Source organism: Equus przewalskii, chromosome 10 (assembly GCF_037783145.1).
Source record: "Equus przewalskii isolate Varuska chromosome 10, EquPr2, whole genome shotgun sequence".
Taxonomy (NCBI): Eukaryota; Metazoa; Chordata; class Mammalia; order Perissodactyla; family Equidae; genus Equus; species Equus przewalskii.
The window spans coordinates 41,765,800-41,785,370 of NC_091840.1; the positions used below are offsets into that span (position 1 = coordinate 41,765,800).

The 19,571-nt window shown below is 52.7% G+C and overlaps 1 protein-coding gene across 1 annotated transcript in view; it reads right to left on the reverse strand.

Moving 5' to 3' along the window:
- The window catches only part of LOC103567002 (nitric oxide synthase, inducible-like), a 198,907-nt gene that overhangs the window by 170,445 nt on the left and 8,891 nt on the right, over positions 1 to 19,571 (reverse strand). Inside the window, 17 exon segments of the mRNA XM_070560857.1 lie at positions 140 to 218; positions 1,109 to 1,241; positions 2,069 to 2,243; positions 2,621 to 2,670; positions 3,630 to 3,734; positions 4,641 to 4,785; positions 5,172 to 5,254; positions 6,392 to 6,586; positions 9,728 to 9,829; positions 9,925 to 10,099; positions 11,421 to 11,560; positions 11,652 to 11,793; positions 12,745 to 12,836; positions 13,631 to 13,793; positions 16,842 to 16,990; positions 18,292 to 18,414; positions 19,184 to 19,268. Coding sequence (XP_070416958.1) covers positions 140 to 218; positions 1,109 to 1,241; positions 2,069 to 2,243; positions 2,621 to 2,670; positions 3,630 to 3,734; positions 4,641 to 4,785; positions 5,172 to 5,254; positions 6,392 to 6,586; positions 9,728 to 9,829; positions 9,925 to 10,099; positions 11,421 to 11,560; positions 11,652 to 11,793; positions 12,745 to 12,836; positions 13,631 to 13,793; positions 16,842 to 16,990; positions 18,292 to 18,414; positions 19,184 to 19,268 — 2,136 coding nt within the window.

Genomic DNA, 19,571 nt, shown 5'->3' on the forward strand with positions numbered 1-19,571 from the left:
TGGCCCTACTGATGCATCGTTGCTAATGCCAGCGGCCACTTCTCTCCTGTCCTTTCAAAGAATGACTTGCTCTGGTCTTTCCTTCATTCAGATAAAATCTGCAGAAGAGCACCCAAGAGGCCCTGTAATTCGACCCTACCTGGACTTCGGACTCTGTAGATTCTGCCGCGATTTAAGCCTCATGGTGAACACATTCTTGGCGTGCATACTGCTGAGGGCTGTGGGGGACAGAGAGATGGTGAAACGGCAAAGTCACTCTTAGCACTGGTGGGGGCAGCCTCCACGGTTTGAGTCAACTATGCCCGGACACCACCCATGGGATGTCCCACCGGGTGACGGTGGGTTTTCTTTCCTGTCCTTTTTGCTAGTGAGTTTCTGAATCACAAATAACGACCCCTGGTCTGACATAGGGTGGTGGTGCTGATGCTAGGTGCTGGGAAATGCAATTTAGAAGCCCAAATATGGCAATTTCTAGGCTATCCCCATGCTTGGGATGCACAGGAGAGCACAGGTGAAGTTGGGGATGTCCTGAACATGCAGAAACCTGCAGGACCGCTGTCCCCATGGTACAAGAAAGGAGGCATCTCAGAGGCACAGCTTCCAGAGGGCACTATCGAGAGTTCACGCATCACAGTCCAGAATTGCCTCACAACACGTTCTTACAATACTCGGCTGCCATTGGAGCTGGAAGGCTGGGGCTCAAATACCAACTTGGCCACATGCTAGCAACTAGCTTCACCTCCCTGACCTTCAGTTTCTCTGCCTGTGCTTTTCTCGCAGGACACTTGTCAGGGCTCACTTACAGCGGGTGTGCAAAGAGCCCAGCACAGTGCCCGGCCCACCGGAGGCCCTCACTTGGTGCTGGCTCCCTTCTCTCTCCACCACCCTCCCAGAGCTTCTTCCTGAAACAGCCTCCCTCAGAGACGAAGCAAGCCCCCGTGGCTTGCATCCCAACAGGGTCTGGGACACAACAAAAGGGAGATGACTGGAAGGCCAGCTGCCTCTGCTCAGAGTCCTAGTGGTCTCCCCGACCACAGGCTCAGGGCTCAGAGACGCTCCTCCAGCAGGAAGGGCAAACGAGCCCTGTGTGGCGCAGCGAGGCAGGTACCTTTGCTGAGGTCCAAAGGCTGCGGGTCTTGCACGAGCCTGTAGTGATGCGGGTCCCAGGTCTCATTGGAGGTGTAGAGCTTGGGGATCTGAATTTGGTGTTTGCCTCGGACATTGAACGTCTCACAGGCTGTCTGGAAAAAGCCGGAGCAGATGAGTGTTAATAATCGTCATTGTCAGCAGCAGCAGCAGCACTGCCACCATTGGGGCCACCATTTTGTAGGTCCTTACAGCTGAGCTCAGTGCTTCACATAATTTACCAAGCATATTTATCTGATGGGGCTGTTGTGAGGACTCAGAAAGGTGGCCGGGCTTGGCACAGAGGAGCTATTGCTACTATTAAGAATATTAATATTGACAGTATCTCATTTTATCCACATGCCCACGCCATGAGGTAGGCTTGATTGCTCCCATTTTCCTCCTGTGGCATCATGCGGAGGAGGCCTGGGCTTGGGAACCACGTCTGTCCTGACTCAAGCCGAGGCTCCAGAGCACCACCGCTGGGTGAAGCATTTTGTTTAAACAAGGAGTTCTCCAAACCAGTGGGGTCAAGCCACAGGTGATAAAGACCTACTGAGATATTGACACAGCTCTAAAGAAGTCAACTGCGTGGTCCCTGTCCCCAAGCTCTCTGTGGCTGGGAGACTGAAGCAAGACAAGGTGGTCAAGGGGTGACGTGGATAATCAGAGGGGGAAAGATCTTAAATCAAAGCTGCCCGAGGGCAGGGGGTGTCTTGGCCACCTTCTCTCACCCAGGGGAAACATGCTTGAAGGGAGCTCTCTAGGGGGTTGAGGGAGAGAAGTAGTGACCTCAGTCCTCAGGCCCACAACTCAAGTCCAAGCCAGGGACCATGCCTACAGGACCAGGCAGGCGTCATGCCACCCGGGATGGCTGGCACAGATGTGAGTGCACCACAGCATCCCTGTCCGTGCTGGGAGGCAGCCCCGGCTGAGAACTGACCTTGAAGGTTTGCACCGCCCAGCTGCGGAAGGCATCCTCCTGGCCACCGAGCTCATCCCCTTCCCCTGTGGGGGTGAGCTGCGAGGCCCCCAGGTGAGACAACTTCTGGTCAATGTCATGAGCGAAGGCACAGAACTGAGGGTACATGCTGGAGCCAAGGCCAAACACAGCATACCTGCCCGGGAGGAAACACACACGGAGCCTGGGGTGAGCCAACCCACGCAAGCCCCACCCAGCACCCACAGCCAGTAAGGCCAGCCTAAGACACTCCCATTCCAGCTGGGCTGGGCACAGGACCCGCCAGGGCACACCTTCTTCTGGTCCTCCATGGTTCCCAAGCCTCCCAGGACCAACCCTGTGCTTGGCCTGCAGACCTATGAGAGGGACTTGGTTTCCCTGACTTGACCCTTGAGGGCGCTCTGAGGACAGACTCTCTCCGTGCCTGGACATCCCAGAGAAGACCCCCTCAGACACACCCACTTCCATTCCGGAATCCAGGCTGTGGGCCCACAGGGCTGGACTCAGATAAGTTGGAGAGGGGAAGAGCCTCACCTGAACTTGTTCGTGAGCTTTTTCAGCATGAAGAGGGATTTCTTCAATTTCTAGAAAGAGAGAGAACCACAGAGTTCTCAGGACAGGGTTAATAAAAGCATTGCTCTTTCTTTTCTTCTGATGGCCATTTAAAAATTGACCACATCTGGCAGGAGAAGGTTCCAGAACCACAATGGAAGTTGGTTTATATGCGAAGCCACCTGGCTGGGGCTCAGGACAAGTTCAGTCTTAGCAACCCATGTGCGCCTGACCCTCGGTGGGGGACCCAGAACAGCCAGCCCCCAACCCATCCAGCCGTGGTAGAGGGGGCCGCCTCACAGCAGGGCCTCTCCAGAGGGTCTCCTAATGGAGCGCGAGGCTCTCTTCTTGTTTGGAACCTGATGAGAGTGACAACTGGTCCCACATTCTCTAAAATAACCCTGACTTCCTAGGAGCTCAACATAATCTTAGGTGGTATGTGACCCAGCAGATAGTATCAAATCATACGGTAAGAAAGTATTCACGTTTCTGTATTTTTTTTAGTTATTCCTGTTTTGATTTTTTTTTTTTTTTTTTTTTTTGGTCCTTTGGAACACTAGACAGAAAATCTCAGACTGGTGCTAATGGAAACTTAACAACTCTCTAATGCTTATTACTCTTTTTAAAAAACAAAGGAAGCCATGGTTAGGCAACAGTATCTAGCTAAAATTCAATAACTTTGGTTTTCATTGGCTTTACTTTTTGCTGGCTTTCCATTTGTGAGAGTGATACAGAGTTTCCTTTAAACATGAATTTGCCAATTAAGGGAGGTCAACTTACTGACACATATTAAGTAGGTCATAGGAAAGGTGGCACACACGGATGGAGATACACGCAGGAGGAAGGCAAGTGACTGACCAAAGGGCAGCCCAGAGTGACCTGAGCACTCACCCCCAACATCATCCTTAGGACACACTGAATCCCCCCAGATCCTTTCCTTAGTCCTCTCAGGCCCTACCAGCCCTAGACCACCGGGACCTGGGCCACCCACCTCTCCGTTGCCGGGGGAGTCTCCGTTGCCAAACGTGCTGGTCACCACCAGCAGAAGCTGCTCCTCTTCCAGGTAGCTCAGCTGGTACTCGTCCATGCAGAGAACCTGCCGGGCACCGAGGTGGACATCAGCGCTCGGCAGCCAGGCTGGGGCCCTCCACCCCCTCCCCCCACAGACACTCTGTGCTTCCCTCCCCGTCCCCAGGCCAGGAGCCCCCTTCATCATCTCTGAACCCAGCACAGGCGTGGCACGGTGGGGGTGAGTGCTCAGGAACCCCTGTCAAATGAACCTAGCCGGACACATCCTGGATTCCCTGCCCCTCTCACCCCCTGCCGCTAACACATTTGCACGCCCTGCAGGGCTTGCTGCCAAAATACTGCATGTCCCAGGTCAAGCACTGCTCTCCACTTCCACGGCTATTTTGAATTCTGAGTGTGGATGTATTTTCCACAAAAAGGGGATGAGTCAGTTACAAAAATGACGACCCCTTTGGCGCCTCAGGAACCCAAATGCTTTGCCTGAAGCTGATCTCAGGTGAAATGTGTCACTGCCTCGCTGTTGCCCGCAGGACCCCCTGACGTGGAAGGCCTTCAGCGATGAAGGGCAAAACCCAACACTGACAGAATGAATTAGTCACCCTCTGGGGTACTGTTTTATTCGTCTGCATCTTACTCATCCTTTGCCCCCTTCACATTTAGCACTGCACCCTGGATAGCAGGTGTTCAGCAAATGTGAATAAAATTCATCTAGAGCAGCTCATGTATATTGAGGCTTGGATTTACCAGGAAAGTGTTTCCCAAACTGTGTTCCCTGGAACACTATGAAAAACCTATTCACTGTGTAAGTTTGGGAATCCCTGGACACAAATCTATCCTTCTATCACAGATTTACAATGTATGTCAGTATAGCCAAGGCTCTGGGACATCCAGGAGCACTTTAACCATTTTAAGTTTCCCCAGACTCCTCTGCACACAGGCAGAGAAAACAGCACGAGTCCAGTTGAGTCGGTACCTTGGGGTTGAAAGCACAACTGAACAAAGTCCCCAGGTCCCGGGCCAGCGTTTCCGATTTTCCCGTCTCCGTGGCAAAGAGGATTGTGGCTCTGACTCGGGACGCCATGGTCTTGCGCATCAGCATGGAGGCAAAGAGCACGGCTCTGTGGGGACAGAGAGATAGACACTGTGTGCTGAGTCAGCCTTCCAGAGGGGGATGGGGGCCCAGCAGAATGGGAGGGGGCAGCTTTTAAGTGGGGCAGGTTGAGAAAAAAGAATCCATATTTCTCACCAGCTATCAACCCCGCCTCACTGCCCTTCTCCTCTCACCACCTGCTCAATGCACTATTCAGCCCCTTGGGAAAACGGAGGAGAGAAGGCTGGGTAAATGGTGGCGGGTGACCCTCGGAATTGGTGTCCGGACCTCTGGGAGCCAAACTCCACAAAGATCATCTTTTCACTTTGTTCCCTGCCCTTCGAGGCTAGAAGGGCCCGCTGACGGGAAGGAAGGGCTGCAGTTCAGACGTCAACACTGGCCACTCCCACTTACTTAACCAAGACCTTGAATCGAATCTGTCTTCTCCGGGGGCTCTGCTTCTCATCCTGCCAGACGTGGGTTTTCCAGGCCTCCACCTTCAGAAAAGAAGGCAGACGTGAGGACAAGGCGGGCCCTGGCGGGATGCTGGACAGACAGAGGACCCTTCGTGCCCGTCGTGAGTTGAGGAGGAGAGCAGGCCCTATCCTCACCCCCACCTCACTGAAATCCCCACAGGGGAGGGCTGTCTGTCTGTCTCGCTCAGAGCTGCAGCTCAGCATCCAGCAGACAGCCTGCACATATCAGGTGGTCAGTTGATTTTATTCTCATTAATGTCCCCCTGGAAGGAAGAGGCGTCACTTCTGTTTTGTTTTCAGTGTCTTGTTACTAGGAAGACTATACAATGTATAGTCCAAAGTGGGAAACCTTTGAGAGTAAAAGGAGGTGCTGTGACAACAGACACAAATTGTCCCAGGCAATAAGTCACCTGATTTATCACTTTTAGAGTAAAGAAGTTCTTCCCCAAATCGAGCCAAAGTCTCTTTTGACAAAAAATGAACTTGTTTCAATAGAAAACAGTTACTGAGGGCATCTTGGCTTGGGCGCTGGGCTGAGCTGTTACATACACCGGCTCATGTGACCCATGCAACCTCCTATCGTGGAGTTAGTGCCCATGCCTTTTAGAGATGAGAAAACCGGGGCTTAGATGAGGGAAATGACCCCCCCAAAATCACACAGCTAGGAAGCGGCAGAGTCACCGCCAGGCGTGTCCGACCCGAGAGCTAAGCTCTTTGCTGTTAGGTTGTGTGGCCGTTCACAGGCCTCCCATGGAGGCGGGCACAATGTGGTCACCCTCAGGAGCTTAAACCCCATCAGAGCAATGGGACACTAAAGGTATAATACAAGGTATTTCCTTCAGTTCCACTGTCTGTAGAAATGGACAGAAGCTGCTCAGCATCCTTAAGTGAAGCCTGAAAAGCATTAAAAATATGCTTCTGTGTCCCTGATCCTCCCCGATATGTCCTGCATGAGTGAGCATACATGTACGCGCACACACACACGAACATTTGCACACATGTGCCCACACACACAGAGATGAACATTTGCATACATGTGCACACACGCATACACAGGAACATTTGCATACATGTGCACACATGTGTACATACACACATGCACATTCTTTCCACCCCTGAGCTTCTAAGATGGAGAGGAGAGGAAGGCCCCTCCCTTACCTGGTAGTAGTAGAAAGGGGACAGGACATAGTTTAACATCTCCTGGTGGAACACGGGGGTGATGCTCCCAGAAATCGGGGGGACCAGCCAAACCCAGTCGGCCGGGCAGCCCCCACGGGACCGGTACTCATTCTGCATGTGCTTCATGAAGGACTCTGCAGCTGAGTGGTGGTCCATGATGGTCACATTTTGCTTCTAAATCAGAAGAAGTCAAGAAGCGGAGTTGAGGCGAGGGGTGGGGAAACCAGGAGAGTAGCCCGTGGGCTGCAGGGCTTCCAGATGGACTATGGGAAGCCTGGGAATCTATAAAATGGAAGAGCAGGCCCTCCTGGCCCCTCCTCACTGCTGAAAATAACTATCCAAATGGAAGGCGCTTTCAGAGGCTCTGAAGGAGCCCAAGAAGTCACCACAGCCATGGTCAGCCCACAGGTCCCACGGTCGCCTCCCCCTGGCCCTCTGGGGGCAGTGTTCAGCTTCTCAAGCCACACCCATAAGTCTCCACAAACTCCCAACAAATGGCTCTCTCTGGATGCTGATAATCAAACCTCAGCGCCCCTTTGTGACTTGGTAGAAAGTTGCAAGAGTCGCTTCCCAAGGATGTGGCTCTCGGCCAAGAAGAAGCTAGACACCTCTGAAGAGGACTGAAGCACTCGGCACATGGAAGACAAACCACCACAATGTCCACATCCTACAGCTAGGAGCCAAGGGGTCTGAGCCTTCCTGGGATGATCCAACAAGAGCAGCCACACCCATCAATGTCTGGGGCAACTCATCCAGTCAATGGATATTTGTTTAATGCAGTGGTTCAAATCTTGGCCTCTTATTGGCCATATGACCTAGAGCTTTTCGTTCCTTAACCTCAGTAAGCCTCAGTTTCCTCATCTGTGAAATGGGGATAATAACAGTTTCTACATCATGAGGTTGTTGAAAGGATGGCAATAAGTTAATACAAGCAAAGCATAGAATGTGTTCAATACATGTTAGCTGCTATTATGACTTCTATCCGCCAGGCATTACGTAAGGCACAGGCACTACAGAGGCGAAAGACGTGGCCCCTTCTCTGCATTAGATTATATTCCAAGTAGGGGAGGCAGAAGAAAGTCTGCTGTTTCGTGTGGCCTGATAGAAGCTGGGATGGGGGAGCGCCGGTGCTGACGGAGGGCAGAGGAGAGGCCTCGGCTCAGACAGAGGTCTGCAGGAGACAGAGGCCTTCAGAGACAGTTCCTAAGGGGAGGTGAGTCTTGAGAGATGGGTATAAGTCAGACAGGGGACAGGCATTCCCGGAGGAGGACACAGCATGAGATGAGGCTGGAGGCACAAGAGGAGCCAGCTGAGGGAGGGCCCAGGAGGCCCAGCCACACCTTTTAAAATTTTATCCATACACATACAGCAACTCCTGGTGCCAGATCAGTTTTAAGCTCAGGAACTGATGATAATAGCTGTGCTAATGGCGGTAACAATAAAAAATAATAATATAACAACAAAACTAAAGCTGAATATTCACTATGGGCCAGGCAGTGCATGCATTTGCATTTAATGCTAAGAGTAACCTAGTGAGGGAGGTACTATTACTATTCTCGTCTTACAGATGAAAACATAAGGCTAAGTCTTTGAAGTTTATCCTGAAGGAGGGTGACCAGGAAGTCCCGGAGACTCTCAAGCAGTGGAGGGACGTAGTCAGCCATGTCAGGAGAGAGCTGAGGTTCAGCAGATTTTCTGGGACATATCTGTATCCTGCAGTGTCAAGGCTGGTGCTTGGACTTCCCAGGAGTCAGGAAGTGTGGTCCAAGGCCGGCAGGAGGGGCCTTCCCAAGCCGAGCCAGCCCCAGGGAGCTCTTCCTGCTCAGTCCCAGAACCCCACCCCCATCAGGCACAAGCTTGACCTGCCCGTGGGTGACCAGCCCTGGGGAACCGTGTGCGATCATGTGTATTTACTGGTGACTGTTTAAGCTCAGCTCCCCATGACACTCCACAAGGACAGGGGTGTGTCTATTTTGTTGACCACTCCTATCCTAGGTCCAGCTGAGAGCCTGGCACATGGGAAATGCTCAGGATACTCTGCTGAATGAATGAATGACTCTGCCCAGTGGTCTGGCCCCCAGGGCATCTGCCAGCTTTGTGGAGATGGTCCCAGCTTCTAAAGTAATATATTCATACTTCCCACGCCTCCTTCCCAAAAGGAAGGGGAGTGTTTATCTGAGGAAGAGCAGGAGATGGATCAGAGGGCTCAGTCCCGCCCAGGAACCAACCTGCTGTGTGTGGGCCCAAGGGGTGGAGGCTGTCACTCAGTATAGGGCAGCAAGAGAACCACTGCCCATGCGGAACGGGCTCTCGTTCATTCATTCAATATACATATATATTTAGCATCTACCATGTGCCAGATACTCTTCTAGATTCTGAGGGTTGAGCAGTGAACAAGAGAGACAAGGCCCCTGCCCCATGGAGCTTACAAAACAATAAAAAAGAAAGAAGTAGATGTACTCCATAGTGTCAGGAGCTAATAAGTATTATGAAGAAAAATAAAGACAGAGTTAAAGGAATAAGAGAGAGAGACAGGATGGAGGTGGGGTGAGGGTGCCATTTTACACAGTGTGGGCAGCTGAGGAGCTGACAATGGCGACTCGATGAAGGTAAGGAGCTGGACATGGGCTGACTTGTGGGAAGAGTATTCTAGGCAGAGGGAAAAGCAAGTGCAAAGGCCCTGAGGTGGGAACCATCGCGGTGAGTTTGAAGATCAGCAAGAATCCCAGTGTGATTGGAAGAGTGGTGGAGGATAAGAGAAGGAGTGCCATTACAGGAGTGGCTGGGGGCTGAGGGAGGGTAATGAGATCTTTCAATGGTTTTGCTGTAGAGGGAAGCAGAAAAACAAGGTCGTAGCTGGAGGAGTTATCCAGTTAGCTAGTCATTTATTTCTTTAAGCTGGGGGCCATTACAGCCTAATTGTACACTGATAGGGATGATCCAGCAGAGAGGGAGACATTAATGATACAGCAGAGAGAGGGGGAAATTTTCAGGAGTAAACTCCTTGAGAAATTGAGAGAGGACAAGATTCAGTGGACAATTCAGGGATTTATCAGTCTTGATAGGTAAGGAGTTGCCTGTTGCTGGAAGCATTCAAGTTTATACAAGAAGGCCTAGAGTGAATGAGAGAGCTCATTTATCTCTGTATCCCCAGCACCTAGCCCAGTGCCTGGCACAAACCGGGGGTTCAATACTTGTTTGATGCATGAATAAATGGAACAACGCCGTAAGGGGAAAATCAAGCACAAGATGAGTGGCTAGACCAGCTGATCTTCTGACCGAGAAGTCTTCAGACCCACAAAACACCAGACACACCTGGAAACTGTGGAGCACAGCCACATTGATCTCGATGACAGCCCGGTCCTTCCAGAGGGAGGCCAGCTTGTGTGTTTCCAGGCCCATCCTTCTCCCCACTTCCTGTGGAGGCAGAGAAATGGGAGTGAGTCAGTCCTCTGGACACCCACCCCCCAGGTCTGCACCTCCAGCCGGCCCAGCGGGACAGTCCTTGTTACCTCCAAGATGTTGTAGCGCTGGGCATCACAGTAGTCTCGGACCCCAATCTCCGTGCCCATGTACCAGCCGTTGAAGGGGCACCCTGGGAACTCCAGGCCGCCCACCTCAAGCAGCATGTTGGCCACTGCTGGCAGTGCGTACCACTTCAGCCCCAGCTCCTGGAACCACTCGTACCTGGCGGGGAGGCACAGCCGGCTGCCATGGGGCCCTTCACTTTTGCCCAGCCTCACTCCCCCCAAAAAAGCTTCAGAAAAAGAGTCAATCAAGAAAACTCCTTTCTAAGTGTCCACCCTACCTCGAGAGGTGAACTGGGCGCAGTGGGTGTCAGTTATTAATTATGCATTCATTCACCCATTCATTCACGCAAACACAGATTAAGCATCAAGCATGTGACAGGTCCTGGGCTAAATGTTGAGAATCCAATATGACATAGCAGTTAAGGACATTAGAGTCAGAAAGCCTGGGTTCAAGTTCTGCCTCATCGCTTACTAGCTGTGTGACCTGGGGATGTTATTGAGCCTCTCTGAGCCACCAGGAAAACACATAATAGCATCCAACTTGTGGGATTATTCTGAAGATAATAGTATCATTCATTTGTATATTCATTTATTTTATAACTATTTATAATTGATCACCATGTGCAATGTGCCAGGCACCCTGCTAGGTGTTGGCTAAGTATGCTGATGGCAAGGAAGGCAAGATCCCTATTCTCAAGTAGCTTGCAGTCCAGAGTCTAGACTATGAACAGGTCGACAAATGAACAGGAAAATCAAAACAAGGTGATGTGTTCAATGGAGGGTGAGGGTGCCTGCTCTAGATTGGGTGGTCAGGACAGACTTCTCAGAAGGGTGCCATCCCAGGAAACCGCTCACTGACAAGAAGAAACGGAGCCTGCAAAATTCAGAGGAAAGGGCATGCCAGACAGAGGGGACAGCAAGTGCCAAGGCCCTAAGGTGGGTCTGAGTTCAGTGTATTCAAGGGGTAAAAAGAAGAGCCGAGCCCGATGCCTGCAACGTAGTGAGTCTCGATATACGGAGGTGTTTTTGTAATTATGAGAGCTGCCTGGAGCAGGGGCTGAACCGGACGAGCTCTTGAAGTCCCTATAGCCCTGGACGCACCAGTCGGCAGAGGGGCAGCTAAGAAAATTGGCAGGAAGGCAAAAGAGGCCGAGGCTGCTCAGTGGCAGAATCTCAGAGCCTTTGAAGGGTTCCTCTCCTGAAGTCACTGCTTCCCAAACTCCTAGGGCCCCATCTGTCTCAACCTCTGCTCCTCCCTCACCATCAACATAGCCTCATAAGTCTCAGGCCCGAGAGGCACATGCAGAGTTGCATACAAGCTGACAAGGAGGCCTTGAAAGCCAGCTCTTCTGGGCATCTCCTGCTGCTGGCTGGGCTTTGGGGGAGATGCAGAGAAGGGCCTGAGGACTGAGGTGTCACTTAGGAAAGGAGGGGGCCATGCCTGGTAATTCACACCCCAGCCCCCTCAGCCTGCTTACTTGGGATGTTCCATGGGCACCTCGAGCACAAGGTCAGGAGGGATTTCAAAGAGCTCAGGGTCGCGGCCATCAGCCTGCAGGACCAGAGGCATCACATCGAAGCGGCCGTACTTGGGCTTCCAGCCCAGGTCGATGCACAGCTGGGGGCAAGACAGGCCCAGTGAGTCTGCAGAAGCAGGTACCTTGACCCCTCTGGACTCTGCTCACATCCACCAAGGCTGGATCTGGTACCTGGGTTAACTCCACAGAGGCAGGGTCCCCTCTGATGGTGCCATCAGGCATCTGGTACCCGGCATACCGGATGAGCTGAGCATTCCAGATCCGGAAGTCATGCTTTCCATCGCTCCGCTGGGGGAACACGGTGATGGCCGACCTTCCCCAAGACGAGGACAGTGCTGTTTATCACCTGGCTCTGGCAGGGGCTCCCAGCCATCCCCCACTGGTCCCCCTCCCCTCTTCCTGCACCCGAGCTAACTCAACCAAACTCCTACAGCTCCCTGACCTGCCAAGCTCTCGCAGGCCTCTGACAGCCCGTGACCCACCGCACTTCCTGACATAGCCTCTCCCTCTTTCTTCTCCCTCCAGCTCCCAGCCTTCCTTCAACACCAGCAGAGGGACTCCACCCTGCAGGGGCCCTCCCCACCCCTGGGGCAGGGCTAGCTGCCCCAGCCACTTCCCTTGAGGCACCATATTGCTCTCCTTGCAGTCGAGTTAGTTGGATGCTTGGCTAGTGAAAGCCGGAGGTTCATAGTGGGCTGGAGCAGCATCTTAGGGTCTTAGTCTGCATTCCCCACCCCCACGCCTAGCCCCGTGTTGGGGATTAAGTGGGCACTGAGTGTCTGCTGAACAAAAAAGTGAATGAGTGCCCATATGCGCTGTTCAGCCCTATCAGCCTTGACCTCTTTAGTTGGGGGTGGGGGAAGGTACGGTGGGGGGTAGGTACTGATGAGCAGTGACACTCCTCCCTCTAAGAAAAACACCACACTGGAGCCACCTGCTGCAAAACCAGCCTCTCGTCCCTTCTAAAAAGTGGGGAGCCCTAACCCTGAACAGTGAAGAAGCTGCTTCTTCAAGACCCCCCATCACCTCCAAATGGTTCCAAGGCGGAAGCAAAGGAAGAAAATGGGCTACAGAGTGGGGCTGAGCTCCTGGAGGCCAGGCTCACTCCGAGGGCTCTCTGAAGAAGCTGAATTCGTTCTCTTTTCTCTTTCTCTCTGGTTTCTCCTCGAGCCAGAGATGCCTCCCCTAAACCCACCTGCATCTTTTGGCTAAGGCTCGCGGGCAGGGTGGACCCCAGCCGCAGCCTCGGGAAAGGCACACCCACCTGATGTTGCCATTGTTGGTGGAGTAACGCAGGTGTCTGCAGATGTGTTCGAACATTTCCTGGGCAGTAGAACAGCTCCGGGCGTCAAAGACCTGCACACAGCCCACCCAGACCATGCCCATCAAGGACTGTGAGGACAGAGGCCTCAGGGGTGATCAGAAGCTAAGTCACAGGGGACCGAAGGAGTGGCCCCAACCTCCACTACCCAACACCAGGCAGAGAAGGGCATCTTCCCTCTACATCGACACCTCCCACCTCACAGTTGCCCCATCCATCCTTTCTCCTGCTCTCCTAGGGGAGCCCACTTGGAAGACCCTAGCAAAATCCAAATCCCAAGAAAACTTGATTTTCAAGTGACATGAGTCCAGATTCCCACAGTCCCAGCCTAGCTCCTTTACAACATGAGCACACTTCATACAGGGCCTCCAGCACATTTCCTTACAGCCAGAATTGGTTGCACTGGCATTTCTCATCGATTTCTCTGTCCAGGTGTTTTTAATATTATCCAGCAAGAAATGATCCCCCAGTGGAAAGATAGCCTAGGAGACTAGGATGAACAAAATGTTTTCTAGGGTCCAAGAATTCAAATAGTCGAGGTAAACAACCTCTCTGGCAGGACCAGGGCCTCAAGAATAATAATAACAAGGCTGTTTGGTTGTACGATGATATTTAGTCTTCCGAACTTCAAACAAGAGAGAAAGGTCCGCTAGAAATCCTGGTGCTGAAATCGGATTCTAGGCATCTAGACGGGGACCCTCTGAGCTCCCATCTCATGTTCAGGAGTGTGAAGAGAAAACTCGGGGCTCTGGCTTCAGCCTGGGCACAGCTCTGCTTGGCTGTCCCCCCCACCCAGCTTCCTCGCCCACTCGGATCTAAGGAAGCCCACCTGTAGGTTGGACCACTGGATCCTCCCGATGCAGCGGGGGGCATTGCGCCAGGCCTGCTTGGTGGCAAAGATGAGCTCATCTCCCGTCAGCTGGTAGGTTCCTGTTGTTTCTATCTCCTTTGTTACGGCTTCCAGCCTGGCCAGATGTTCCTCTATTTTTGCTCTGAGGGACAGGAAGACATCAGGAAGATCAACAATGGCATGGCCTTAAATGGAGATTAATTCAATCCACAGAAGCAGGAACTGAACTAGGACACCAGGAGGGCAAGACGTCTCTCACAGAGACTGTCCCCTCCAGGGCCAGCTTCATGGGTGTGTGACCAGGGCCCCAAGCTTAGAAGGGCCCCGTGCTTGGTTAAATGCTGTGCTGTCACCGTCTTGAAATTCTTAATCATTTTTGAACAGGGAGCCCACATTTTCATTTTTACACTGGGTCCTGCAAATTACGTAGTTGGTCCTGATCTCATTGGCACCCCTCTTGTTTCCAGGCGCTTTTTCTCTAATCACATTCATCTCAGCTTGGTGACCAGAAGCAAGCAGTGTGATCCTTCTCAGACACTTGCAAGACCCAGAGGAGCCCTCATCAAGCCACAGTCACATCTTGCCTGTCAGCCGGGGAAGCACCCATCCACCTTCTCTTGGTTAAGAGATGAGCCAACCCCTCCCGTGGCAGCTCCTGGGTACTGAGTACTCAATATGAGCCAGGTACTGGGCAAAGCTACTCACAGTCAGGGGCCCACTGAGTCTGTGAGAGAGGCACTTTTGTGTCCATTTTATAGACCGGTGCATCAAGGCTCTAGGAGTTGAAGTACTGGCCCGGCAACATAAGTGTGATAGACAGCAAAGTCAGGACTCAGACTCAGCTTGCCCTGATGCCAAGGCCAGGCTCTTAACCTTCCACCTTCCACCCCAGGAGGGATGGCAAGCCCAGAGATGCTGAGGGCCTACCCACACTTCCCTGGTCAGTACCGGGCCAGCACCTGGCCTGCAGGGCCCCAGGGCCTGCTCAAGGAGGAGCCCTAGGCAGCGTGGTCTGTACAGCGGGTTATTTCTCAACCTCTGCACCGCAGCCGCAATTCCATATAGGATTTCTCAACTGGCTTCCCCTCTCCCCTCCCAGACTTCAGAAATATCCCACAGGGAGGGATTCAATCAGAAAGACTTTGAAACACACACACACACACACACAGAGCGACCTTGAGATTTCCAATCACCACCAAAGACTTCTGAAATGGCAACAAACAAAACTATTTAAGGAACGAACTCCTGATTAAGAAGAGTGGACAACTCAGAACAAAATGCCCTTTCTGTGGATGAAGAGTGTCTTGACAGCTCTTTGTTGATTAAAGAAAAAAGCTCAAAGACAAAACACTTGACACTATCTATCTTCAAGGACACTCCTGGCATAAGGACCCACTGGGTGAGGCTGATGCTGCTGCACCACTGGAAGCCCTCTCTCCCCAAACAAAGCTTCTAGAATTACTCCCCACTCCGCATCCAAGCCTGAAAACAGTGGTGATCACCAGAACACTGATGCCTCCGCCACTCAGTAGTGTGAACACGTGACCACGTAAGAAAGAACTTCCCTCTGTGAGAAGCAAATGGGTTTGAACAGCCACCAAGAGCAGCCCTGGAGCCTCCTGGGCTAACACCCACCCAACCGCCTTCCAAACACCAGCAGGACCTCCCAGGTCCTGACCAGCCTGGGGTCAGGAACCTTCAGGGTCAAAGAGCTGGATGCTAGAACATGGCGGTTGAAGCAGGAGTTCCGGTGCCAGACTATTTGGGTTCAAGACCCAGCTCTGGGACTTCAGAAGGTGTGACTCTGAGCAAGTTACATCTCCTCCATGGGCTTCAGTTTCCTTGCCTGTAAGATGGGGAGGACAATAATGGTACCAATCTCACAGACTTGCAGTGACTATTATGTATAAGGCACTTAGGACCCAGAACATACCTAGCATTCAGTGTTAGCATCAATACTGCGGCCCAATGAAGTCCATCAACAAATTCCTGGACCCCGAAAGGCTCATCAGTCAACACTGAGCTGAACACCCAAGGATCTTGAAGCTCCCAGTCACAAAGCACCTCTGCAGAGCTTCTAGTTACACAGCACACACGGCAGGCAACCCCCAGGGCTGTCAATCCGGCTGGACATTAGAATCGCCCAGGGAGCTTCTCAAGAACAGGGATGTCTGCCCCGCCCCAATTCCCGAGACCCTGACGCCCTTGGCCCAGGGGACGCTGGCATCAGTATTCTGCAAGGTCTTCAGGTGACTCTCCTATGCCACCAGGGCTGACGATCAACGGCCCTCAAAGATAAGAGCCTCTTTCTAAGTCAAGACCCAAGGTCTCTCCCAGCTCAGACACCGTAGGCTCAGAGCAGAGGGGATGTGGTATCACCAGGACCCACTCCTCCTGCCAAGGGGGTCCCAGATGCACTTCTGTGGCTCACTTCATGCAACGAAGTGCTGTGGGGGGCTGCACCATAAAGCCCACACTGCCCTCCCCGCCCACAAAACAGCAACGCCATTCCCTCGGCCATCCTGACATATGATCCCCTTGTGTATTTTTATTTTAAAGTTGGGCTAAATTAATAGCCGTATATTTTATGAAATCCATGAATATAGAAGCCCACAGAGTTCAGAGCAAAGAGCACAGCCTGCCCTCTTCAAGTCAAGCGGCCTGGATTCTAGCTGGGGCTGGATGACCTCAGGTCTGTCACTGGGCTTTGCTGTTCACACCTGTAGGAGGAGGGCTTGGCTAGGTGGTCTTGAAGGTCCCTTCTATCTCACACATTTCATAACAAGAGTGCACATCAATTCATGGTCGAGGTGACTCTGCGCCAGGACACAATGTGATCCTCACAGCAATCTTACAACCCAGGTTCTATCATCCCCCCTTTTACAGATGAGAAAGTTGAGGCACAGAGAGGGTAAACAGGCTTCCTAAGGACACAGGACTGGTTACTGGTGGAGCCAGGATTCAAACTCCCTTATACTCCCAACCCACACTTTAACCACCATCACTACACCTCTTTGTCTCATGATTGTGAGAACCTGTTCCAGGCTCTTTTCCCTTGGAAAACTATGCTGCAGCCCTGGATGCACTGTGAGTCCAGGAAGGAAAGGGGTCTAGGGGCAGAGGGAAGCGGCTGGAGACAGGAGAGCTCAGGGAAGGGGGAGGCAGTCAGCCTGCAGGAAGCGAGCCTTACTCTTTGAAGGAGTTGTAATACTGGTTGACAAATTGGATAGCGTGAGGTAGAAGCTCATCTGGGGGGGTAGGCTTGTCCCTGGGCCCTCTGGTCATACTTTTGGGGTTCATGACGGCTGCCAGGCAAGACTTGGACTTGCAAGCGACCTCCTGGAAAGAGAGAGGCAGGCAGTGAGGCGGGCTGCTCGGCTACTTGGCACAGGTGTCGACAGCCATCCTCCTCCGGGGCCAGCTCTCCTGGCCACCTCCTTCTACTCCAGCTGCTCCGGCTCCCTGTTGCCCCTCTCCACCCCTGTGGCACCTCCTCCTTGGGGTCCACCAGGCTTTCTCCCCTCCCAGACCTCCTCTCTTCTGCTGGCTGAACCCCAGTGGATGCGAGCTGGGGTTGCTCCCCGACCCTGGGCTCAGTCTCTGGCCCTCCTCCCCAGCTGGCCCCAGACCAGGGCAAAGTCAACAACTCGATTCCTGGAAACATCTCAACTACTTTCTCATTGAAAGAGGCTGATGTGGCTCCCGGGAACACTTATTGGTGTTTGGCCAAAATGAATTGAAAGGGTGCAAACCCCAAAGTCAGAGGATGGTACAGAAAAAATACTGGAAGGAAGTACACCCAAATGTTGACTGTGGTAATTTCTGGAAGGTGTGGGAAATCTGCTTTCACGGGCTTGAAATTTTCAATTGTTTCCCATTTTACAATCATAGAATGCACTCTAAAGTTAGAATAAGAAATTCATGGGGCCGGCCCCGTGGCACAGTGGTTAAGTGCACACGTTCCACTTTGGTGGCCCCGGGTTCGCAAGTTCGGACCCTGGTGCGGACATGGCACCGCTTAGCAAGCCATGCTGTGGTAGCGTCCCACATATAAAGTAGAGGAAGATGGGTATAGATGTTAGCTCAGAGCCAGTCTTCCTCAGCAAACAGAGGAGGATTGGCAGCAGATGTCAGGTCAGGGCTAATCTTCCTCGGGAAAAAAAAAAAAAGGAAACTCAGAAGATAGGAAGGAGTCTTAAAGTGCACTTAATCCAACTACTCACTGGACATTTGGACCCCTTTCCAATCTCACTATCAATCGGCCCTCGAGTCCTTCTAGTGACAGGGAGCTCCCTATCTCCTGACGTAGTTCAGTCCAGGTGTGAGCAGTTCTGTTAGAAAATTCTCCCCGACACTATGCTGGAATCTGTCCCTCTGAGAAAGAATGAATTTGTTCCTGCAATGATTTATCTCACTTTCTGGATTAGCCATTATCCATTAGGGGGGTTAACAGGGCGTTGACATCATTTACTTCCTACCGTCATTTGTGAGGAACCTCCGTCTCTGTTCCCAGCACCCTTTGCCCAAGCAGATGACTGTGTGGTTTGCCCAGGAGGACATCCGTTCGATTGACCAAGGGCCCTGATGCTTTCACCAGCTTGGGACCGAGGTGGCTCTCCCTCAAGCCCCAGACTGCTCACCCCATTGGCCTCACGGTGAAGCATGTCCTCGAAAGTCATCCCGTTACCCCAGTTTTTGATCCTCACATGCCGTGGGCAGGCCGAGGGGGGCACATCCAGCTTGACCAGGGATTCTGGAGACTTCTAGAGAGGGAAAAACCACGGATTTCCAAATGCCTCCAACCCCAGGCCCCTGGGCCCTGCTTTGGCTTTGGGTGGGGTGTGGAGCTGTGGGCGGTCGGAGTGTCCATTCATGTCCCTCCTCCCTTCCTGGCAACCTGGCCACCTGGGCCAGTGCCTGCTAAGAGCTCCAGGTGCCTAGGCCACCGGCCAGGCTTCTCTCCTCACCCAACACCCTGCCAAATGCTCCCTCAGAGGAACTGCAACAGGGGGGACTAAGGTTAGATGCAAGGGAGACTGCTGTCACAGCCAACACTGCTGTGAACTGAAATCAGGACCAGGAAGAGTATACCACCGCCTTCCATGGAGATACTCCAGATGTGAAAACCTTCTTCTCTCCCACCTGCTTCTCTGCCCGTCTCTCTGGAACAGTGAGGTGCAAAGCACTCAGGGAAGACGGGACCAGTGGGCTAGAGGCTGGGGGCCAGGACCGAAGGCTCAGTGGCTGAGTTGGGGATTATTTTGGAGCGTCCTACCTCTGGCTCCATGAATGGTCTCCTCTCACCCATGCCTGCCAGCCCACATAGACAAGTCACCCAGGGGCCAGTGCACCTTGGGGCCACCACTCCTAATCATCATGGGTCATCCCGCTCTCTCAAAGCCCTTCCTCACTGCTCTTGAGCCCGCCAGGTCTCTACTCACTGCCCAGACCCCAGCTTCCACCAGGATGCTCAGCCTGCATCTGCCTGGGAGAGGGAGGAAGGGGCTTCCCATACCCGTGTGACTCACTGACCTTTGCCATTCCGGTGACAGGCTGCAGGGACTCATTCCTGTGCTTGCCGAGGCTGTGACCCTTGGGGTCATCCTGTGTCACTGAACTGTGAAAGGAAACAGTTATCATGAGATGGAGTATCTGACGGTAGCGAGGGATCTTGGAGCCCCATCTGCCAATCCCCCATTGGATGGATGTGGGAACTCAGGTCCAGAGGGTGGGAGTGAATTTCATGGCTTCCAGTCAAGGAGGATGTGCGTTTGGGGGTCAGGGGGGAGGAGGCCAGTCGGTCAGATCCAATCTCTGCACCATCACCGCCCTTCCTGCTTCTCTTCTTCTCTTGCTTCCCCCGTCCAAAGCCAAAAGACACAAGGGGAGCTGAGCCAAGCCAGCAGCCCAAAGGGTAAGC